This window comes from Herpailurus yagouaroundi, unplaced genomic scaffold (genome assembly GCF_014898765.1).
Source record: "Herpailurus yagouaroundi ecotype Mexico unplaced genomic scaffold, PumYag 203, whole genome shotgun sequence".
Lineage (NCBI taxonomy): Eukaryota > Metazoa > Chordata > Mammalia > Carnivora > Felidae > Herpailurus > Herpailurus yagouaroundi.
In genome coordinates this window covers 12,439,993-12,465,274 of record NW_024412434.1, presented here as the reverse complement: position 1 = coordinate 12,465,274, position 25,282 = coordinate 12,439,993, and the positions used below count along the sequence as shown (strand labels likewise).

The 25,282-nt window shown below is 45.0% G+C and overlaps 1 protein-coding gene across 2 annotated transcripts in view; it reads right to left on the bottom strand.

Moving 5' to 3' along the window:
• CUNH10orf67 (chromosome unknown C10orf67 homolog) overlaps window positions 1-9,679 on the bottom strand; it is a 167,526-nt gene extending 157,847 nt beyond the window's left edge. For both annotated transcript variants that reach the window (XM_040451222.1, XM_040451221.1), the window contains exon 1: window positions 9,566-9,679. In XM_040451222.1, the coding sequence (XP_040307156.1) occupies window positions 9,566-9,660 (95 nt within the window). In that variant the 5' untranslated portion in view covers window positions 9,661-9,679. The remainder of the gene's footprint in view (window positions 1-9,565) is intronic.
• Between the last annotated feature and the right edge of the window lie 15,603 nt (window positions 9,680-25,282).

Genomic DNA, 25,282 nt, shown 5'->3' with positions numbered 1-25,282 from the left:
ACTAAAAAAGAGAGAGAGAGAGAGAGAGAGAGAGAGAGAGACATCAAGACCGGAGCTGAGATCAAGAGTCAAATGTTTTTTTTTTTTTTTTATTAAAAAAAATTTTTTTTTCAACATTTATTTATTTTTTGGTACAGAGAGAGACAGAGCATGAACGGGGGAGGGGCAGAGAGAGAGGGAGACACAGAATCGGAAACAGGCTCCAGGCTCTGAGCCATCAGTCCAGAGCCTGACGCGGGGCTCGAACTCGCGGACCGCGAGATCGTGACCTGGCTGAAGTCGGACGCTTAACCGACTGTGCCCCAAGAGTCAAATGTTTAACAGACGGAGCCATCCAGGCTCCCCCAAAGTAAATCATTTTTTAAAAGTCATATGCATTCTTCAAGCAAGCTCAAATTTCACCACCTTCAACCAGGAAGAACTGTCAATATTTTAGGCCTTAATGAACCATGAAGTGTGACTTTGGAAGCAACATATACCACATTTGTATATGCTACTTCAACCCATTTCCCAAGTCACAGGTAAGGCTGCCAGGTTTTATGGGAGCCCAGAATAAAAGAATCTCGACTGTAGTGCAAGCTGCTTTTCCACTTGGATGTTATGATCCAGCAGATAAAATGGCTCTCATGAGTGCCTATGACAAACGGGGATGATCTGTGATCCTGTGGCAAGCACCACTAAGAAAATCACAGCAGAGACCTCTAGGATTTCAGAGCAAATCTTATGCCTTCTTGTACAGATGACTATTATCCTTTTGAGAAACAGCCCTGGCTTGCTACTGAGCCTGGAAAAGACTGAATACGTCACCGTGAGTCAGCAGGCCTGAGTTTCCCATGACAAACTGGGTTTTATCTGACCCACCAAACCGTAAAATTGGGCATAAGCAGCTTCAGTCTCATAAGATGGAAGGGACATGTAAGAGTCCAGGCTCGGGGCGCCTGGGTGGCTCAGTTGGTTGGGCGTCCGACTTCGGCCCAGGTCATGATCTCACGTCCGTGAGTTCGAGCCCTGTGCCGTGCTCGGTGCTGACAGCTCAGAGCCTGGAGTCTGTTTCAGATTCTGTGTCTCCCTCTCTCTCTGACCCTCCCGCATTCATGCTCTGTCTCTCTCTGTCTCAAAAATAAATAAACGTTAAAAAAAATTAAAAAAAAAAAAAGAGGCCAGGCTCAAGGAGAAGGGACGACATTTACAGGGAGCATGTGGCTCGCGTTGCATCGCCTCTTCCCCCTCAGTCCACGGCTACAGCCTCATGGGCAGTTCCGTATGATCAGTTGATTGAGGAAGAAGAACTCAAGCCTGGTTAACAGAGGGTGCTGCCGTCAGAAGGGGGATACCTTTAGTCCCACAGCCCTGCTCAGAGGTGACCGTGAAGGACAGCCATGAGGGAAAATCCTTCCAGTGAATAGACTTTCATGCAGTACATTTGGTTGTTTACTTTTTCTGGATGAGAGACAGCCAGGATTGCGTATCTGTATTAATTTATGTTCTGTTGTTCAAGTTTTAAGTGGATAATGGTCAGGAACTTGGTAGGAAGAAGACTGAGAAGTTGGTGACAAGAAAGTCTGGGGAAGAGTGTGGATGAACTTTTAAGAACAGGCCCAGGCTATAATGATACTTGTGCCCCTTGTGAATGCTCACAAAAGGGAATCTACCACAGAGAAAGTATTCAGTCATCAAGGAGGCAAAATGACATCCTTTGGGGATAGCAGCTGGTTAGTTTCTGCAACCAACCCAGTGCTCGCTCAATGGCCCTTGAACGAAATGGCTTTGGTGGCAGGGATGGAGTTCAATGACATGGACTTCCCCTTACGGAGGATGGCCTGGCTGCTGCAAGCACTGAGGGCCTACTCGGCCAACAACACACACCAATCCTGAGTTCCTAACATGGCAGTGTTAACCAGGGGGGCGGGTACCAGCTTGATAACACTGAACCTCTTCCATCATCCTCCCTGGGATAGACATAAACGTATTCTGCACACGGATTTGCATTCCCTGGTCATAATGCATCTGCTACAACCACCATCCATCACAGAAGGCCTTATCCGCCATCGTGACATGGTGCACACAAGCACTTCTATCAGAAGGTACTCGTTTCACAGCAGAAGTGGAGCCATGGGCTCATGCCCATGGAAATGACGGGTCTGATCACATATCCCATCATCCAGTAGTGGCTGGCCTAATGGAAGGGTAAAATAGCTTACTGCAGATTCCATTACGGCATCTGAGAGACAAACCCATGCGAGGATGTGTTTCTGTCTTACAGGATACAGTATATGCTTTGAATCAGCATGTGGTGCTCTCATTCCCACAGCCACGGGTCCAGGAACCGAGAGACAGAAGTAAAGGGGCTCCTCTCACTAGGATACCTCGTAACCCACTCCTTAAAGTACTGCTTCCTGTCCCAGCAACTTGATGATCTGCTGGCTTGGAGGTCTTCATTTTCAGGGGGTGATTACTTCCACCCAGAAACACAACAATAATTCCAGGGGGTTAGATGAGATTTAATTGAATAGTTATCTGGCCACTTTGCTATCCTTTTGCCCTTGAACCAAATTGGAGAGAATGGGGTCTGGCTGAAATGGTTGATTCTAATTACAAAGGGGTTAAGGGGGTTGTTGGTATACAATGGAGTCAGGGAAGGCTACGTTTGGAACCCAGGGGATTCTCTGGGGTGCTTTTTAGAATTTCCATGCTGAAGGGGAGCAGAATTTGCCACCCCAAAGCATGCCTCTTTGGTATAAGGATTATCTTGAGCGAGTTATTTTTGAGGACCAGCAGGGACAGAAGCTCTGAAAACAGAGCATAAGTTGCCCTTTTGTAAGGGACATGTACATTTATGAGGGCTATCTCCATTTGTAAAGGTGTCTCCCAAGCTGTACCAGCAAGAGAAGGAAGACTAAATCTCTAGAAATTTAACAAGGCAAGGACTTAAATCTGCATAACAGCCATACCCTCCTTTACTGTGCTTTGCTTGGTAACCTCCCACCACTGGCTCCCTCTTCACCCTCCAACATCTTCTTTTGTCGTTAGGTGGAAATGGTATTTAAAGTGGTAGCTTGGGCCATTTGGGGGGTTACTAAATTTGCTGGGGTCCATGCATACAGGAGGTATACATGTTATTAAACTTCTCTTTGTTTTTCTACGAGTAATCTGTCTTTTCCTACAGGGGTCTTAGCCGAGAACCTGCCTAGAAGGGTAGAGGGAAAGTTATTTATTTTTTTAAGATTTTAAATAATCTTGGGGCGCCTGGGTGGCGCAGTCGGTTAAGCGTCCGACTTCAACCAGGTCACGATCTCGCGGTCCGTGAGTTCGAGCCCCGCGTCGGGCTCTGGGCTGACGGCTCGGAGCCTGGAGCCTGTTTCCGATTCTGTGTCTCCCTCTCTCTCTGCCCCTCGCCCGTTCATGCTCTGTCTCTCTCTGTCCCAAAAATAAATAAACGTTGAAAAAAAAATTTTTTTTTAAAAAGATTTTAAATAATCTCTACATCCAACATGGGGCTCAAACTCACAAACCTGAGATCAAGAGTCACAGACTCCACTGGTTGAGCCAGCCAGGCACCCTGGGAAAGTTATTTTTTCAGAACTCAGGACCTTCAGGAATGAAGATGTGGATCTCCCAGCTGGGTAAAGAACCTCAGCCTGCCTACATCTTCCCCCAAGTCTCTTGGCCACTCACCACCACTCTGACAAGTTTCTCTGCCACCAGCCATGCTCTCTCCCAAGAGGTCTGAACATCCGCTTTGGACCGGGACGGGGTGGAAGTGAGGATCTTCTAAATTCTTAGTTCCTTTCTTTTCTACTCTCCCTCTGCCCTTGGGATCACAGCTCCATTCTTCGATTGCTGTGAGGATACTGCTTAAAGTCTTCTTTTACCAACCTTACTGCCTTTTTTGTGGGAAATAAGCCCCATCAAAGGAGGGACATGGAGACTCAGGCACAGCGAGGCGAGGCGAGGCTTTAGTCAACATTCTTGCAAGAGCGGGTGCCTGACGGACGGGCAGTTACAGCAGGCAATTTATCTCCTAGCGTGCAAGTTCCTCCCCTGACTCCCCATTGGCTGAGTACTACAGACGTTACAGCCTTACCCAGCACCCCCTGCCCCACGCCCACGTAAGCCCCAAAGTACATTCCTTGAGGAGCCACAGAGACTTCAGTTCTTTGGGGCACGTTCATTGCAAAGCCCACGAAAATAAGCCTGCAAGATGGAGAGGGAAGAAGAACTGGGAGGTGAAGTGTCTAGGGGTTTGGGACTCCATTTGGGGGTTGGGGGGGGTGGTTCGTACATCTTTCCAATTGGTTGTAAATCTATTGTTAACTAGACAGCACGGCTTTTATTTGGTATTTCAGAAAATGAATCCTCTCACTTACTTCTTGTACTTTTACTAGTTAAAATACTTAAAATTTAATAAGGAACGGGAAATATTCCCCCATTCAAATACTGGCAAGGTTTCTCTCTCTTGTCTAGATCCCGAGTCCTACAGTGATATAATAAATACGAACAACGACTTAACTTGTTTACATTCTACAATGCTGCACGTTTCACAGACCTCAATGCTTCATCCTCCAGTCTAGAAATGCAATCTTTTACCCTCCCTGGTGCCAAGTAGCTCTTTTTTATTATTCAACTTCATTTTTCATTAAGCTTGAACATGTATCTTCTTTCTTTTCCATTTTAAGCAAAAAATCTTTTGTGGACAGTAGGTTTATGGAATGTGGGTAGTTATTATGCATATATAATGTTACATGTCAATTACATGCCAATAACGCTGGTAAAAATAAGTTAAAAGTATTTTTAAAACACCTCCAATACATATATTTTCAGGATATGATTTACATACTTGGCATAACGTTTTCAGTTATTCCTTCTGGTGCCATAATGTTATAATACTACAATACGATGCTTTAAAATCAAGTCCAAAAATTCTATAGATACCTCCTACAGAGCATCTAAAAATTATATTAAGCACTATGTATTGAGTGCTTAACTGGTCCCGTGTGGTTGTTAAGATATATGCATTAACACGCACATTTTCCCTTCAGGTTATCCTCCCAATAATTTCATAAGAGAGATACTGACTTTCTTGTTTTGAAGATGTAGAAACCAGGATTTGAAGAGAGGAAATAACTCCTCTAGAATCATAAGCCTGAAGTGACAGATTCCAGTTCTCCATCCCTAGTGGGAACAGGCTCACGGCTCCAAGGTCTCTCGAGTCTTAAATTTTTGTATAATCGACTCAGAAAGATCTGGCTCATTCAGGATCTAAGTGAAACATGACGGTTCATTCTTCAGTTTCCCGTCACATTCCAAATGTCTCTAATTTTAAATGGCAGCCCCCGTGCCTAGAATGGAAACCCACATCACAACAAATTAGCTAAGTGGTTCCTACACAGTCCTTATTTATAGTCTCAGCAATTCAACTTCTGAATAATGGCTTGGTTGTTGTGCATAAAATACAATCTTGGAAAGATGACGATTGTGTTTTTTTAATAAACTAGATACAAAATTAACATGTAAATTTATTATAGAAAACAGACCCATGAATATTTATTAATAGGATGCAATGATACTTCTCACTGAATCCCAGAATAGACTACCCTAACAAATGCTCATTAATGAATTAGTCGCAGAAGATGGCATTCGGCATGCTAAACTTTCACCGTGGCGTACTGTTCAATTTGAAATAAGAAAATCATTGCTTCCCTCTTTCTTTCCTCCAAGAATACACAACTATGATGTACCCCAGGCTCAAAGAGACTTCTCTTTGTTGTGCCCACTTCCTAGGTGATCTCGCCAAGTCCTCCAGCCTCTCTGTCTCTGTGCTAATTACTCCCAAATTGATGTAGCCAGCCTGGACCTCTCTTCTGGACATCAGACTTGAAGAGAAGCAGAATATGGTTCCTCAAAGTATGCCTCTTTGGCATGAGGATTATTGTGAGTCAATTATTCTGAGAACTACAGACACAAGAGAAGCTCTGAAAACAAAGCAGAAGTTATCCTTCTGTAAATTTACATTTATAAAGAATATATCATATTATGTATATTTATATTACATATATTACATAATATATTTTAGAAATTTCCATTTACAAATATTGCCATTTGGAAGTGTCTTCCTCTCCAGACCAGGAAGAAAAGGATGAGTAAATCACAGGAGAAGCTTACCAATAAGAAGGCACCAATTTAAATCTGCATAACAGCCATGCTTTTGTTTACTGTGCTTTTCCTGACAATCTCCCATAACTCACTCTTCCCCTCTACCCAACCTCCATCTTTTGTGTTTAGGTGATGGTATTTAAGGTGCTGGCTGGGCCATTTTGAGGAGTTACTCAGTGTTCCTGGGTATCTGTCGTGTATGTATACAAGAGGCATACACCCTATTAAACTTCTGTTTGTTTTTTCCTGTTAATCTATCTCTTATTATGGGGTTGGTCTCATCTGAGAACACAGAAAGGTAAGGGCAAAATGATTTTCCCCCCATACCACCTAACTGGTCTACCCGTTTCTGCCCTTATCTTCATTATAATCTATTATCAAAACAGCAGCCAGAGTAATCCAGTTGAAAGATTAATCATATGAAATTGTTCCTCTGTTCCAATCCCCACCCCCCCCCACCCCGCAATGGCTTCCCATCTTTGACAGTGTGATTTATAATAAGAAATATATATTTTGGTCTTCATCCAAGGTTCCGGCCTCAAAGCTCCCAAGACCCTTGGAATTTCTTGAATGACAAGGGCAATAGGATCATCTTTTGTATATTTGGTCTTTTGTCCTCAGTTCCTGAAATAGCCTCGATGTGGAAAAAGGTCAACTGTGTGTCTTTTGTAATTCATAACAAACTCCTTTGAACCGCACCTTAGTTGATGTTCCTAAGGGGACTTGTGAAAAGCCCCTAAGGATGGAGGCTGGTTGCAAAGGAAACCAACCACAATTAGAGGGTGGAACCTGTCAGTCCCATGACCAGACCTCCCTCTGAAGGGGCTGGAGGTAGACCCAATCACCAAAAGCCAATGATTTCAATCAATTGGGCCTCTGTAATGAAGCCTCCATAAAAATCTCTGAACTACAAGGCTCGGCGAGCTTCTGGGTTGATGAACAAGAACACAGCCAGGTGCCAGGAGGGTGGCACGCTCCAAACTCCATGGGGAGAGAAGTTTCTGTGCTCTGGCCCCTTCAAGACCTCACCCTATGTGTCTCTTTATCTGGTCATGTATGTATTTGTCTCCTTTACTACCCTGAGTTCTAGGAGTGGCTCTAGCAAATTAATTGAACCCACAGAGGGAGTTAGGGGAACCGCTCACTTAAGGCTGAATGGTCAGAAGCACAGGTAACAACCTGGATTTGCAACTGGCACCTGAGGTGGGGTGGGGGAGAGCAGGCTGGTGGGACTGAGCCCTTGACCTGTGGTGTTTGAGGCTGTCTCTAGGCATGAGTGTCAGCACGGAGTTAAAGTGTAGGACACTCAGTCAGTGCTGACATTTGGAGAATTGCTTGGCGGTGCTGAAAAAGCACATCTGATACCTTACTGAAAGTCAAAGCTGAGGTCCTTCTGATGATCCAGGTCCCACACCACCGTCTGGCACTGTCCCCCTTAGGTCTGACCTCCTCTCCACTGCGCTCCCCTCTCTCTGCTGCAGGCACACAGGGGTCCTGGCTGGGCCCCAGACACCCAGCCCCACCCCTTCCGGCTTCCTGTGCTTTGCCCGGAACACTTTGTCCCCTGAGAGATCAGAATGGTTCCCCCCCACCCCCAGCCTGCATTTCTTCACTCCAGTGTCATCTCTGAGAAGCTTTCCTTGACCACAGTGTTGATGAGGGAGTGTGGGGCAAGCTGGGGGCAAAGTACAGGCTCACAGCACCCCCCCCCCCCCCCGGGGGGGGGCATGTGTGATATTCCCTGGACACTCCCAACTACCCCCAAAAAGGAAAGGACCAAAAAAAAAAAAAAAAAAAAAAAACAACCCACAAATGGCTAAACTGTTTACTAGACAAGGGTAATCAAGGCGATCCCACCAACAGCCTAAAAGTCCAGGAACTCCCGAGAGTCTTAATGTTAATGCTTTGCTAGAGGGAAAACCCACCTTAGCTTGACAACAGCTAGGCCTCCAGTAAGTCTTTAGCATGTGAAATTCTCTTCGGAAACTCCCTCTAGACTTTATCTACCCCCCCCCCCCCAATGGGCACCCCCCCCCCCCCCACCTGCAGCGCAGCTCGTCCTGCCCAAGGGTCCTGTCCCTGCGCTTCGATAAAATCACTTTTTTGCACCAAAGACATCTTCCAAAATTCTTTCTTGGTTGTTGGCTCCGGACCCTACGAACCAAGCCCCCATCGCCCTAAAACTTCATCAGTGTCTAAAATTACCATCCGCTTCCCCACTCCACACACTGGCTCCTCTGCTCCCTCCTTGCTATTCCGTCCTCAGCGCTTACAGGCTAACTTATTTATCGTCTAGTTTGCTGGCTCATCATCGGTTTCTTGACTAGAAGGGCGGGGCTTCAGAGGAGGTGGAGGCTGCTGCTTGCCCGGTGCCAACCTGTGCCCTAAACCCAGGATGGCAGACAGCACTCCAGCCTCTTCTACCAGAGCACCAACCCGGTCCCCCTGGCACTCGGGGTGAAGAGGAATTCACGTGGGCATCAGCGGCTCCTTTGTTTGGGCCCCAAGCATGCCCTGGGCACCTGGTACGTCACCTTGTCCGCTGAGCGGGGCCGGTGTGTTTTGTGGGAGAGCCACACGCCACGCAATGCCCAGGCAGGAAGTCATTCCTAGCAGTAAACAAGCCGAACAGGTTAGACACTGTGCCCTTGGTGCTTATTACGAGCCATCGGCAATATGTGACTTTCACAACCACCAAAAAAACCTGATTTAACACGCACCCACTTAAGCAGCACTGGCTCACTGGGTCAGTCCCCACCATCGGGCGAGTACGGCGCTCATCCTTTCTTCTCACTCCGGAGCCTCAGTGTGTGGGACTTGCCTCTAAGCCAGCCCACCTGGCACCGTGAGACCCCTGACTTGGAGAATTTTAAGTGCTTGCACACGGTAGCTAACCTAGTGCCAGCCACCTACTGATTTCAGAAAGAAAAATACATTTTCCCAGATACATCAGCTCTACGTTATCCAAACAAAATGTGGGGGGGGGAGGGGGGGAGCAAAGGGTCACAGGAGGGAGGAGACGTAAAGAAAACATCAAGAAATAACTAGAATATTGGCAAACACCTACAGGGTACTATGTATATATATGTATGGCACACTTCTAAACACGTTACGCACACGCACCCATTTCACGTTCACTGTGGGCTATGAAGTAGGCGCTGCTCGGCACCACCCGGCTGCTTTCCCAGCAGGTGACTGAGACAGAGTTTTTAAGTGACTCGCCCAACTCAGGGGCCGTGCAGTGGGTCTCAGGATTTGAACTCAGGCCGCCTGGCTCCAGAACCCGTGCTCTCAGTTTACGTGAATCCACTTAAGAAATCAGACCAGCAGGGCCGTGGCCCGGGGCGCGGGCGCGGAGGCGCGGGAAAGGGGCGCGCGGACGAGGGGTGGCGCTGCGGCTCGCGCGGGTCACCTGGGGCTGAACCGGCATTGCTCAATAGTCGACTCGAGGCTCTCGAGGATCTTCCAGCACTCCTCGGTCTCGGCCGTGTCGCCCTTGCCCGCCATCGGAGCCCGCGGCTCAGCCGGCCGCCTCCCGCGAAGCTAGGGGCTCGGGGGAGTCGGAGTCCAGAACCCCGCGTCCGTTGCCATGGCGACCCCTGCAGGCGGGCGGAGCGCGGGAACGGGCGGCGCCTGCGCGGAGGGGCCCGGGCGGCTGGCACCGCGGGTCTGACTCTGGGCTTCCCGACCCGACGCCCTGTGCCCCGGGCGCCCACGGCCAGGCCGCCGCAGAAGTGTCCCGGGAAAAGCTGGACCCGTCTAGCCGCCCCTGCAGCATCCCACCACGCCCCGCCTCTCCTTGCCGCCTCTTCTCCCGAGCGCCTTTCTTTTCACACGAACACCCCTCCCCACGCGACGTTCGAACGAAAATCGGCGACCCTCGCCTCCCTGGCCGTGCACCCTGCGCCAAAAGGCGCCCTCCCGGCGGACGACAAATAGCCATGCTCGGGACCTAAGGACCCTCGGGCGCCCGGAGCAGTGCCTTAAAAAGAAGGAAGAGGGCTGCCTGATGAATTGCCTACACCTGCCACTTGACCACAGACGTAGGCGTTCGTGGACAAAAAATTCTTTGCACACATTCAACAGCCTACATTCCTACTTAGTATGAAGGTCAGAATTCCGGCGTTAGGTTTTAAGCGATGGAGTGTAGTGTGGAATTCGTTGTTGCAAAGTGTCTAAAATCGTTAGAGAAACTGCTTAATGGTCAAGCTGTTGTTCATCCGTTATTCTTTTTTTTTTTTAATTTTTTTTCAACGTTTTATTTATTTTTGGGACAGAGAGAGACAGAGCATGAATGGGGGAGGGGCAGAGAGAGAGGGAGACACAGAACCGGAAACAGGCTCCAGGCTCTGAGCCATCAGCCCAGAGCCCGACGCGGGGCTCGAACTCACGGACCGCGAGATCGTGACCTGGCTGAAGTCGGACGCTTAACCGACTGCGCCACCCAGGCGCCCCCGGTTATTCTAAATTACGTGTTGACAATGGTGATACATCGTTTCTAATGTCATAGTATGTCATTTGCTAATTTTAGAGCTAAGTAGAGACTAGATTTCCATTTCAACACATGGGCTACAGGAAAACAATATTTTCTCTCATAATCGTGTGAAAACAAAGTAAGTTTCATATTGGCAGCTCAAACTACAAAAAGGAAATTAGGTAGCATTAACACTGCTCTTGTATTTAAAGACAAAGACTGAAGGCCCCAATCCGAAGACGACTAAAAAATTAATCGCAACCAATGCCAACATGATCTTCTGTAAAGTTTTGTTTTCCTTCAAGAAGGTGAAGACAGAAAGCGTTACTTTTATTTTATGTAGATTTTTATTTTCAAAATCTAACTTCTAAGTCTCTTGAGGGAAATTTCATCATAATCAAAAAGTATATTAAAAGAGAGAAATGTATAAATCTATAATTAAGTGATTTTTTTTATCACAGTGCACATAAAAATTCTAAAAGGTAAAAATTGTAAAAGGTAAAATTAAAAATGTAAATTGGTTAGGGGCACCTTGGGTGTCTCAGTGGGTTAAGCATCTGACTTCCGCTCAGGTCATGATCTCAGGGTTCATGGGTTCCAGTCCCAATTCGGGCTCTGTGCTGACTGCTCTGAGCTTGGAGCCTGCTTTGGATTCTATGTTTCCCTTTCTCTCTCTCTCTCTCTCTCTCTCTCTCTCTCTCTCTCTCTCTCTGCCCCTCCCCCTCTCATGCTTTGTCTGGAGCATTGGGTGTTGTATGGAAACCAATTTGTCAATAAATTCTATTAAAAAATAAATAAAACGTATTATCTCAAAGGAAAAAAAAAACTTAGAAGTCTGTTGTTTAAAAAAAAAAATGTAATCTGGTTAAGACTGGGCCAAGGTGGTGAAAAGACCGTGACAAGCTGTTGGCTGCTTCCGTTAATGCAATTCAAAGTGAGTATTTTGAAACTGAAGAGGGACATCTCACGGTAGACTTCATGAGTCATTGGTCAGCTCTGTGCAGCATTTGTTGGCTGATACGGACATAGTTACACCATCCCACGGAAACATGGACTGAACAAAACTTCTTTGTTTCAAGCCTTGCTAGAGCATATCAAAGAGTTTCAGATTTCAGTGTCTGGGAGACCAAGTTATGAGCAGGATTGTTTTTGAAACTATTAGCTACCTAACGCACTTCTCTTGTTGTCAGTTACCTACGTTTACCTCTCAGGCCTTCTGCCTTATAAAACTGGTCATTTCAGATCATGTTCTCACCTATAAACAACTGGGGTTGGCCCTGTCAAAGCATTTGTCATACTAAATCCAGGCTCTTGTATCGCACGATGAATTAATTGCTGATTTTTAGTGGAAAGCTCACGAGCTCTGGAGTAAACATTAAAAATAAATAAATCCTGTGAAATTTAGCTGCGTTAGAACATTGGAAAATTGATTTAACGTCTCCAAGCCTCTTTTTTCTCACCAGTAAAAACTGGCTAATCAACCTTTCTCAGGATGGTTGGGAGCAATCTATAAAGGAAGAAAAGCACACGGCTCAGGCAGCCCATGGTAAAACAGATCCTAACCTGGCCTGTAACAACGCGGGTCCCTCCTTTCTAAACCATAGCTAAGGAATACACTGTTTAAAGTTTTCCATTTTTAAAAAGGTGAAATGTCTGGGGTGCCTGGGTGGCGCAGTCGGTTAAGCGTCCGACTTCAGCCAGGTCACGATCTCGCGGTCCGTGAGTTCGAGCCCCGCGTCAGGCTCTGGGCTGACGGCTCGGAGCCTGGAGCCTGTTTCCGATTCTGTGTCTCCCTCTCTCTCTGCCCCTCCCCCGTTCATGCTCTGTCTCTCTCTCTGTCCCAAAAATAAATAAAAACGTTGAAAAAAAAATTAAAAAAAAGTGAAATGTCTTATAAGCTAAAATACTTTTTACTTTTTAAGTTAATAGTTCAGTTTACTTTGTAAGTTAAAGTTTTTAACTTTGTGTTACTTGCGGCACAATTTTAACTTTTCAAATGCTTCTTTGAAACGGGTGTAAATGTAATGTGTGTTTATATGAAAATATCACCCACCAATTATTAAAAGTGATAACATCTCAGATGAAACAGCATGAGGATTTGATTACGAGTCAAGTGCTGACTCTAAGCATAGTCATTTATATATCCCACTTGGATATTATCGGTCTTGTAGTCTAATAAAAGCCAAGAGTTTTCAGGCTAGGTTTGTAATTTAAATTCTTTCTGGAGTCATCATATGTAAAGTGCTTATTTTTCTTTTATCACCAGCTGTAATCTGTGATTATGTGGTGCAGGCTCTGTTAGGTAAACTTGTTTTATGTTGTGCTTCATCCATAACCCAAGGTCTTAAATAAAGGGTTGGGAAAGGAAATGGCCAGGTCTCTAGCCAGGACAATATTATACTACTAAATCCTTTATGGAAAACCTCCTGAGACTGCATCATTTTTATGTCTTAAATTTTGCTGCAATGACATAGCACATCCACTCTTGTAAATATCCATCGGTAAGTGCTTGTCACGTGGCTAGAGCTGAAAACCAAGATGGGAAGTGTGATGGGAGCTGGGCAGGAGCAGTCTTGATGTGGAATTTGGATCTTACTGCCAAATGTCCTTGAGTGCTGGGATAGAGGATATCCTCTATTTGGAGCTGGTCTAGATGTTTAAAAGGGAGATCAGTAAAAATGTGAAAAAAAAAGGACGGTAGGGCTTAGCTGTCTGCCAAAGTCAGGCCACCTGCAAGAAGGTTTGTGACCTTGCTGCTGAGGGAAATTCGGGAAGTCTCCTGGGTCTGGCCAGCTGACCATAGTGGGTCTGCATGCCTGCCAACACAACCTGGCAAATTTGCCACATATACAGTGCAATATGTATATACTGCAAATTGCAATATGCAGTGAAGTGACTCTGGAAAGGTGGAAGTCTGAATGGAGAATAATATATAAGGGCAATTACCATGGTTCGTGCAGTCTGAGATTTCAACGAAAGATGGTAAAGGTATGAATCCCAGAATCAGTGAAAGAAATAATAAGAATTGACGAGACGAAGCCCTTTTCTGGGGGCTCCGTTTCATCAGACCACAGAAGGCTGGGATTTACTGTCATGAGGAGTGGAACACTCATCAGACTGCCATAAATCAGCTACATAGGACCGTCTAGTTCTCTGTTCTATTTGTAGTGCCACAGGGTAATTCAGATCCTTGGATACATAGATTCACACAAAAGACATAATCTAGATAGCAGACATCTGGTTTTGGTTAGCATGAGTATTCCCCTGTGCTTTGACCTAAGTGAGTTGATAAATAAGATACAGTGCTTAGACCTTCTACTGGAGGACCAGACTTAGAGACAAGACGTTCCCCATAACGAACCACCAGGTCAGGCTTTGCCTAGAAAGTCAGCTCGGCTCTTGAACTAGTATTCCAGCGAGTGTAATATGAACACCTTCATTGTCCTTCTGCTTCGAACTCCATCTCAGAAACGTGGAGTAAAACATTCTAATTTAGCAATTTTGAGAACTCATGGGGAATATTGGACACAGAAGAATTTGGTAGTGTGAAACTCCAATTTGTTATTGTTATGCCTGTTTATTTACCTAGAAATGCTTCAAGGTACCCTGAGAGGGACTTAGGCTACCTGGGTTCTGCTCTACCAAGGTGCTGATCAGGAGCTCACGGTCTAGGATGGCACATCCACTCTTGCTCAAATCAGGAAGTTCAAACTTACTGAAGGGACTACTCCAAGCTCTGCTGTTAACCGTTCTAGACCAACAAGCCACGCCATGCTAGTTAATATACCGAATGTCAGCAGTGGGTTTTTGTTGGTGAACGTAGTGGCCTAGTGACTAGCACAGTCGATGTTAGAAGTGGGCTTAAATTGGTGAATTTAAAAATCTTCAAGCTATGTAGGTCAGCCAAAATCGTTCAGAAACCCTCTCTACCTTGCAGGAAAAGTATGCAAGAGTCTCAGGGAGGCTGGAACTTAAACCTTGAGGGATGGGGCTTGGAGCTTGATCCCCTGACAGTCCTCCGTCCAGCCTTTGATTTGTAATTGCCCGATGCCTACTGACAGGGACTAAGATCTTGCTTCTGGAATGTTATCACATCGGCTTCGAAGGAATCATTCACGCCTGCCGTTAGTGCACCTACCAGGACAGAAAGGTGGGGCTCTGGAGACCTCCACAAATAGCCTGCATACACCTCTTGGGGTCTGCTTGCCATGAGTGTTTTTAAAAATAAATGTGAGAGGGGCACCCGGGTGGCTCAGTAGGTTAAGAGTCCAGCTTTGGCTCAGGTCATGATCTCACAGTTAGTGAGCTCGAGCCCCACATAGGCTCTCTGCTGTCAGTGCAGAGCCTGCTTAGGATCCTCGTCTCCCTCCCTCTCTGCCCCTCGCCCCCCCACATGCTCTCTCTCCCTCTCTCAAAAATAAATAAACATTAAAAAATTTTTTTTAATAAAAAAAATGTGGGAGAGTTGCTTTCTTTTTTTTTTTTATTTTTTTTCAACTTCTTTTTTTTTTTTTTTTTTGAGAGACAGAGCTTGAGCAGGGGAGGGGCAGAGAGAGAGAGACACAGAATCTGAAACAGGCTCCAGGCTCTGAGCTGTCAGCACAGAGCCCAACGTGGGGCTTAAACTCACGAACCATGAGATCACGACCTGAGCCAAAGTTCAGATGCTCAACTGACTGAGCCACCCAGGCATCCTGAGACTTGCTTTCAATATGAGCAAGCTGAGAGCAAGGAGGTGGGGAATAGCCGATCTTTACCTTCATCAAATTTCTTTGAAGGGTATAGCATCGATGCAAAGAATCCTAAGAATTGTGCGTGACCAAATAAAGTCAGTGTTCTAGGAAGCCAGAAGACGTAATCAAATCTTCATTGTAACTGATTTTGATGTGTAAAATCTTTATCTGTTTAATTCGTCCTTGAATATTCCCAGCCCAAGCCTGTGCCATCCACATAGTAAGAATTCAGTAAGTATTTGTCCAATGAATCAGTGATGGGGAAATTCTGAATAAGTTCCTTTAAAAGAGCTATTTCTTAAGCATAATGTACCTCCGTGGTTCACACTAGGAACTAGGCAGGCAAATACTGTTGGCTGCTATTTCTAGGCGGGGGGAGACATTAATCCAGACTGCCAAAGCCAGATGGCTGCCTCAAATCCCATACCCCATGGCTGGGGGGAGAAGGAGCTGTTTGGGCCAGAAAGACCCTGTTTCTCTGCTGCCTCATTCTTTATGAAGAAGGAAACTCCCATCATCAATGTACAAGTGGAAAGGAGGGAAGGATTGCAAGTGGTGAGTTCCCATCAGGAAATTCTAGGTCTAGGTTCAAGCCACCAATTGAGATGATTGGCCCGGTAAGGAAAAATTGTATGTTTGACTATAATGGTTAATTCTGTACGTCAAATTGGCTGAGCTACATTGCCCAGATATGTGGCCAAATATTATTCTAGATGCTTCTGTGGTGGTTTTTGGATGAGATTAGCATTTAAGTTGGTAGATTTGGAATAAAACCTATTATCCTCCATAATGTGGGTGGGCCTCATCCAATCAGTCGAAGGCCTGAATAGCACAAAAGACTGTCCACTCTTGAGCAAAAGGGCATTCTGCAGCCGGTGGCCTCTAGACTCGAACTGTAACATTAGCTCTTTCCTAGGTCTTCCGCCTGGTGACCTGAAGGTTACAACTGTCTCATTAGCTCCTCCCTGGATCTCCAGCCTGCCTGCCAGGCCCTGCAGATTTTAGACTTGCCGGCCTCCATAATCACGTGAACTGATTCCCTAGAATAAAAATCTCTATACATCGTATTCGTTCTGTTTCTCTGGAAAACCCTGGCTAACACAGTGACCAATGAAAAATTAATAAATTAATCAAAGGATACTCTTATGTTCTTTGCAGCTCTTACATGATATCAATAATAGTCAATGTGATGGTTAGTTGTTTTTTTTTTCCTTTCTTTTCTTTCTTTCTTTTTTTTTTTAAAGAGAGAGTGTGCACGTGAAAGCAGAGAAAGGGCAGAGAGAGAGAGAAAGAGAGCATCTTTTGTTTTTTAAGTTTATTTATTTACTTTGGCGGGGAGGGGCAGAGAGAGAGGGAGAGAGAGAGAATCCCAAGCAGGCTCCGTGCTGTCAGCCCAAAGCCCGATGCAGGTCTAGCAGTCACGAGCCGTAAGATCATGACCTGAGCCAAAATCAAAAGTCAGATGCTTAACTGACTGAGCCACCCAGGTGCCCCTGCGATGGTTAGTTTTATGTGTCAACTTGACTGGGCCAAAGGATTCCCAGATAGCTGGTAAAACATTATTTATGGATACGTCCGTGAGGATGTTCCTGGAAGAGATTGGGATTTGAATCAGGAGACTGAGCAAAGAACTCTCCCCTACCCACCCCCCCACCATTAATGTAGGTGGGCATCATCCAATCTGTTGAGAGACTGTATAGAACAGCAAGGGGGAGGAAGGACTACTTAGCTTTCTGCTTGAGCTGTGACAGACACCCTCTCCTGCCCTCAGACATTCACGCTCGTGGTTCCCCAGCCTTTGAACTTGGACAAGGATTTAGACCACGGGTTCCTGGTTCCCATGCCTCCCAGTGCAGGCTGGAACTGCACCACCGGCTTTCCTGGGCCTCTAGCATGCAGACGATAGGGTGTGAGACTTCTCAGCCTCCACAGTCACATGAATCTTATTGATTCTGTGTCTCTGAAGAACCCTGACGGATACAGTAAATATATTAAAAGGACTGAAAAAAAATAATCGCTACAAGTCTAATCTTTACTGAGTGCTTACTATGTGTCGGCAACTTTTTTAGGCATTTAACACATCACTTTGATTACCTGCAATTTAAAAATGAGAAAATGGAGACACCAAGAGGTTCATTTACTTGCCCACGTTCACAGTTTTCAGGGGTGAAATTAGAATCCGAACACAGACAGTTTTGTTCTAGAACCTAACACGCTTCATCATGATCCTATATTGCCTCACTGAAGCATCACGAGGAACGAATTATTTCAGTTCTTTCCATAATGTTCGTTTTTGCAAATGGCCCGCAAAGTATCTCTCAAACTGTCAAGTACATATTAGCCACGTAATTATGGATCTGTGTTGCTGGGTTTGCTGTAGAGAAATACACTGACACCCTGTATAGCTGGAGCCTGGTTATCAGAGAAATTCACCTTTGTGCAATATTCATGAGCACTAGAAATTAAGCAAAAGACCTGTGAGCCTAAAGAGGCTACAAAGTTCATGCCTAAATCCTAATTGCTTTGCTCCTAGGAAAGCTTCTTAACCCATTACTTAGACCCTATATATCTTTACCATTATGTACAGTCCCAACAGAGTTGGAAATCCACTTTCTGCCTCTACAGCCAAGAAAAGTGTCCTAAAAATTATTCTGGCTGAATTCATTCTCTGAGATGGTTTGATATAACTGAAATTTTATCTTATTCTTTAAACAAAAGGTGACATTTCTTTGTTACTCCCATGAGATTGCTTTGTGTTATTGCAATATCAGAGTTTTCAGAGCTTAAGGGACCTTAGAGATAGTATAATTTAGTCTGCTCACTCAAGGACATATAGGTTAGGCTGTAGACACATCTAAGATTCTTTTTTTTTTTTTTTAATTTTAAGTAAACTCCTTGCCACATGTGGGACTCAGACTCACAACCCTGAGATCAAGAGTCGCATGCTCTACTGACTGAGCCCTCCAAGTGCCCCTATCTAGGATTCCTTTATCCTTTGGCCCATCACAGTATGTTAGTCCCATGAGGCTATGTTATGTTGTACTAACAAACAATCCCCAATCTCAGTGACTTGATTCAACAAAAGTGAATTTCTCACTCACACTACAATTCCCGCCGAGTTGGCAAGAAATTCTGCTCCATGCAACTACCTAGGGATGCAGCTGATACAAACATCTTTTTCTTTATTTTATTTCATTTTTTAAATTTACATCCAAGTTAGCATATAGTTCAACAGTGATTTCAGGAGTAGATTCCTTATGGCCCTTACACATTTAGCCCATCCCCCCTCCCACAACCCCTCCGGTAACCCTCAGTTTGTCTCCATATTTATGAGTCTCTTCTGTTTTGTCCCCCTCCCTGTTTTTATATTATTTTTGCTTCCCTTCCCTTATGTTCATCTGTTCTGTGTCGTAAAGTCCTCATATGAGTGAAGTCGTATGATATTTGTCTTTCTCTGACTAATTTCACTTAGCATAACACCCTCTAGTTCCGTCCACGTAGTTGCAAATGGCAAGATTTCATTCTTTTTGATCGCCGAGTAATACTCCATTGTATACATATACCACATCTTCTTTATCCATTCATCCATCGAGGGACAGTTGGACTCTTTCCAAACTTTGGCTATTGTCGATAGTGCTGCTATAAACATGGGGGTGCAAATGCCCCTTCGAAACAGCACACCTGTATCCCTTGGATAAATGCCTAGTAGTGCAATTACTGGGCTGTAGGGTAGTTCTATTTTTAATTTTTTCAGGAACTTCCATACTGTTTTCCAGAGTGGCCGTACCAGTTTGCCCTCCCACCAGCAGTGCAAAAGAGATCCTCTGTCTCCACATCCTCGCCGACATTTGTTGTTGCCTGAGTTGTTAATGTGAGCCATTCTGACGGGTGTGAGGTGGTATCTCATTGTGGTTTTGATTTGTATGTCTCTGATGATGAGTGATGTACATTCATGTGTTGGTTGGCCATCTGGAAGTCTTCTTTGAGAAGTGCCTATTCATTTTTTTTGCCCATTTCTTCACTGGATTATTTGTTTTTTGGGTGTTGAGTTTGATAAGTTCTTTGTAGATTTTGGATACTAACCCTTTATCTGATATGTCATTTGCAAATATCTTCTCCCATTCCATCGGTTGCCTTTTAGTGTTGCTGACTGTTTCCTTTGCTGTGCAGAAGCTTTTTATTTTGATGTGGTCCCAATAGTTCATTTTGCTTTTGTTTCCCTTGCCTCTGGAGACGTGTTGAGTAAGAAGTTACTCCGGCCAAGATCAAAGAGGTTTTTGCCTGCTTTCTCCTCGAGGATTTTGATGGCTTCTTGTCTTACATTTAGGTCTTTCATCCATTTTGAGTTTATTTTTGTGTCTGATGTAAGAAAGTGGTCCAGGTTCATTCTTCTGCATGTCACTGTCCAGTTTTCACAGCACCACTTGCTGAAGAGACTGTCTTTATTCCACTGGATATTCTTTCCTGCTTTGTCAAAGATAGTTGGCCATATGTTTGTGGGCCCATTTCTGGGTTCTCTATTCTGTTCCATTGATCTGAGGGTCTGTTTTTGTGCCAAGAAACATCTTTTTCTTATGGGAACAGATGTGGAACACAAGGCCACTTGAGTCACTTTACGAAGAGAAGGAAGGAGAAAGAATCAAGCACTGGCAGTAAAATACGTTGGCCCCTTCTGCCCATTCCACTGATGAGAGTGACATGGCTCTACCAACTGCACAGGGGACTAGAAAATCTATTGGTCAAGCTCTCAGGAAATAGAAGGGAACTGATATTAGTGAACACTAGTAATATCAACCAGTATTCTTTCCATTATATCACCCTCCTCCTTTTTTTTTTTTAAGTTTATTTTTTGATTTTGAGAGAGAGAGAGTGGTGGGGCAGAGAGAGAGGGTGAGAGAGAGTCCCAAGCAGGTTCTGTGCTTTCAGCACAGAGCCCAATGCAAGGCTCGAACCCACAAACTGCGAGATCATGACCTGAGCCAAAACCAAGAGTCGGACACTCAACCAACTGAGCCATCCAGGTGCCCCCATTATTATATCACCCTTCTTAAACAACCTTGCAAATTTCAAAGTAGCGAAGGAGACAATAACAATGACGGTGACAATGATGATGATATCTGATATCTCCTAGGTCCTTAAGGTCCAGAGAATGCTTCTCTCATATACATTATTATTATTTTTTTAAATATTTATTTATCTTTGAGAGAGAGAAAGACAGAGCACAGGTGGGGGAGGAGCAGAGAGAGAGGGAGACACAGAATCTGAAACAGGCTCAAGGCTCTGAACTGTCAGCACAGAGCCCGACGCGGGGCTCGAACCCACAAACCGTGAGATCGTGACCTGAGCCGAAGCCGGACGCTCAACCGACTGAGCCACCCAGGCGTCCCTCTCTCATATGCATTATTAACTCAACCTTGTTCAATAACATTATCTTCCCTTTTCATATGAGAAAATCAGTCTCAAGGAAAGTTCAGTTGAATGGAGTGATTTGCTTAGGATCACATAATTGAGTCTCTAGGAGATGAAATGTTGACAGTCTAGTCAGAGCTGAAGATGACCGAAGAAGAAAAATAGGATAATTCGGAATCTCATCCAGGGACAGGCCAATATGAGAAACCCATCCCCAGAATTCAGTATAAAAGAGCTTTGATGCAAAAGTGTTTGTAAAAGTAAAGAAATAATGCAGCTAGTTTCTAATTATGATTTGTTTACTTATAACCAAATTTTGCAACAAAACCTGCCTGGTAGGTGAGGATAGACACAATATCTATGTTTAAAAAACTTTTAATGTTTATTTAATTTTTGAGAAAGAGAGAGCAAGCTGGAGAGGGGCAGAAAGAGAAAGAGGGAGAGAGAAATCCCAAAGAGGCTCTGCATTGTCAGCGCAGAGCCTGATGCAAGGCTCAAACTGATGAACCATGAGATCATGACCGTGGCCAAAGTCAAGAGCCAGATGCTCAACCGACTGAGCCACCCAGGCGCCCCAACAATTAGGATTTTAGAAGTAGAGCCAAATGAGAATGGCAGAGCCAATCACAGAATAAGCATTTGGTATTAAGTTAGTCACAGGACGGGGAGGGGGAAAAAAACGTCACAGGACAGAATATAGAGGAAAATGGTGGTCTTCTGGAAACGTACGCATCAGTGGAGAAAGACAAAACGAATACGTGTAAAATGACACGTGTTCTTATCAAATGGTCTATAACAAAATGCTATTTTGTACAGTAAAAACTCCAAATAGGAACTATGAAGAAAACTAAGTTCTTTTTTTTAATGTCCATTTTAAAAATGTTTATTTACTTTTGAGAGAGAGAGAGAGCAAGTGGGGGAGGGGTAGAAAGAGGGAGACGAGGATTCTGAGAAGGTTCCACACTGACAGCCCAGATCCCGATGCGGGCCTCAAACTCGCGAACCTCAAGGGCATGACCTGAGCCCAAGTAGAACGCTTAACCGACTGAGCCGCCCAGGTGCCCCAAGAAAACGAAGTTCTACGAAAGAGGAATACTCAGTGAACCTTTCGGGCAAAAGCTGGTGTAGACCCGGGACTTAAAGCCTGAATATAGTTTGGATAGGTGAACAGGAAAAGGGAGTCAGTTCTAGAAACAGCACGAACAAATGGTAGAGCTGTACTGTGCTCCCGGGAAAGTGGCATGGGGTGGCACGTCACTGGGTTATTATTAGTTGCTTAGATGTATCTCTACCCCACTGGATTGTTGTCATTTTAAGGAACAGAGCTTATTTATCCCTGTATAAGCTCTGTAAGCATTGCATGTGGCACATAAAACGTGCTCAAAACTGTTTACTTTGTATGGTTTAAAATTTTTGCTTAGAATCATAGAAAAAGGGACTCACACAGGCTCCAAACTTTTCTTGAGCCTGTTCGTTGCTGATTTTTAAAGTGTTTTTTTTTTTTTAACGTTTATTTATTTTTGGGACAGAGAGACAGAGCATGAATGGGGGAGAGGCAGAGAGAGAGGGAGACACAGAATCGGAAGCAGGCTTCAGGCTCTGAGCCATCAGCCCAGGGCCCGACGCGGGGCTCGAACTCCCGGACCGAGAGAAGTCGGACGCTTAACCGACTGAGCCACCCAGGCGCCCCTTGTTGCTGATTTTTAAATGGAAGATTTTATTCCTAGCGTTTTTTTCCTCGGTTACTGCGAAACATTCAGACTATAACGGGAAGGCTAATCCCGGGTTGGTTTGTACCACAAGCAAGGTACTCAAGTAACAAACAAACACGCTTCTTTGTTACTTTTTGTTATACTATTACTTGGGGAGAAAGTTTGAACCAAGTCTGAACCTTTGCCAAGCCAAGACAGGATTCCCTCATTCAGCTCATTTCTTCATGAATAATTCATTAGCAAAGTTTCTTTTACCTGCAAGGAGCCTAGAGTTTCTTATTGCATCTTAATGAATTTTAATCCAAACCCTCCCTATCTTGATGTCCACAGGATCTTCTTTATTGTCCCCCCCCCCCCGCTTTTAAAATTAAAATTTCTTCCCACTTTGAAGCTTGAAACAGTTGGTAGTTTTTGTTTCTTGTTTTCTTTTTCTTTTTTTTTTTTCAGGCTGTTAAGCTTAATGAATAAGCTAATGAGACCAATGGGTCCAAGACCTTGGCTTGTCACGTACCTGCACCTTCTCCCTTCCCTGGCCCCAGACCGCTCTTTGGCTCCCCTGTGATAATGCGATTTATAAGAAATACACATCTTTGTCTTGTCCAGTTTCCGGCACAGAGTTCCAAAAACCCTTGAAATTTCCCAAGAGAGAAGAGATAAAGGTGTCTTGTCATTCGTAACAAGCCCCCTCTCAACCCACCAGTTGATGTTAAGGAGGGAACTTTGGCTAGCCCCAGGATGGGGGCGGTTGCCAGAGGAGCCAATCAGGATGAGAGGGTTGGAAGTTTCTGCCTCAAGCCCCATCTTCCAGACAGGGAGGACAAGCTAGAGGCTGAATGAGTCACCAAAGACCCATGGTTTAATCTCTCATGCCTATTGTAATGAAGCCTCTGTAAATACCCCCCCCAAAAAGAAAGATTTGGAGAACTTCTAGATGGTAAGCCCACGGAGATTCTTGGAGGGTGGTGCACCCAGAGAGGGCATGGGGGCTGCACACCCTCTTCCCCATACCTTGCTCCACACTTCTCTTCCATCTGGCTGTTATATCCATAAGCCAGTAATCTGGTGACTACACTGTTTTCCTGAGTTCTGCCATCCCCTCTAGCAAATTCATTAAACCCGAGCACGGAGTCTGGGACCCTCCAATGGACAGCCGGTCCGTGAGAAACCGAAATGGCAAGCTGGCCTTGTGAGTGGCGTCTGAAGGAGGGGAGCAGTCTTGTGGGACCGAGCCCGTAACCTGTGGGATCGGACACTATCCGCAGGGAGGGTAGTGTCAGAATCGAGTCAAACTCTAGAACACCCAGCTGGTGGAGCAGAATTGCTTGGAGGGTGGATGCCCCGCACGTCTGAAGTCAAAAGGGAAGTGTGCAGTGAAGTGTCAGGAGTAGAAGACACAGGACACGTTTTTCTTTAGATGTCTCTCCATCTCTAAAACGTACCTTCTTCGTCTTTTCACTGCAGCAGTAAGACAGATGCTGTCGTCGAGGACTTGCCTTTCTGACGAAGGACCATGAGCCTTTAATTTGCCGAGGACGGCAATCGGCAAGGTTCTAAGGCTCAGTTTCTCCCCCCCCCCCATAAAAAGAGGATGATGATTAATATGAATAATTATGAAGACTATCTACCACATAAAAGGGAGACGTGAAATTATTTGTGTCCTGTGAGTACAACCATTTAAAAATGCCTGAGGCTGTAATAGCTCGAGAATAAAAGGGAAAACAAAAGAAAACCAAAAAGGAAAAATGATTATGTACGGAGGTGGGATTACGAATGAACTTATTCCTGCCTCTAAATTTTCTCTGAACATTGTTATTATAAACAAACCAGATGGTCAAAACTCTAGACACTGGGCTCCGACTTTCCTTTTATGTCCAAATAAAATGATGTAATTATACAACCCACTGTTTTCCTGTATTTTCTTTTTTAATTCCCAGAGATGGGGGGGGGGGGGGGGGCTTTATTCTCTTGTCCTTGTCCCTGTGCCCATGGCTACCGTCCATTCTGAGGAGAGCTTCTCCCTCATCAGAGACCAGCCTCTTCCTCAGTGCAAAAATCACAACTCGAGGCTATGAGCTCACTCTTATCCTACAGACTCTTTGAGGAAAAAGGGGGGATTACAGACTAGTACCTAAAAGAGGGGCACCTGGGTGGTTCAGTTGGTTGAGCGTCCAGCTTCAGGTCAGGTCATGATCTCACAGTCCGTGAGTTCGAGTCCCTCGTCGGGCTCTGTGCCGACAGCTCAGAGCCTGGAGCCTGCTTCGGATTCTGTGTCTCCCTCTCTCTCTGCCCCTCCCCCGATGTGCTCTGTCTCTTTCCGCCTCTCAGAAATGAATAAATGTTTTTTTTTTTTTTTAAAAAGAACAGCACATAAAAGAAAGCAACTGGAAATCTGATATTGTGTACCTCCTTACCGCATCACACATACCTAGCGGGCTTCTCCCAGAAATGTGGGTTTTCCGTTTCTGGCCAGATCAAATGTCCCCTATAAATATAATCTTGCCCCATCTCTTCCTAAATTTTAAAATTGTTAATGCTACAGGGGCGCCTGGGTGGCTCAGTCAGTTAAGCATCTGCCTCTTGGTCTCAGGGTCGTGAGTTCAAGCCCTTCGTTGGGCTCTGAGCTGGGGGTGAAGCCTACTTAAAAATTTAAAAAAGGCTGTTAATGCTACACTTACTTGTGTGGTTACTGTAATTCATAGCTTTCTCCCTCACTGTATTATAAGCTCCATAAAGGCAGGGTCCATTTTTGGTTTTATCCACCATTGTATTCCCAGCACCTAACACAGCACCTGGCCCAGAGT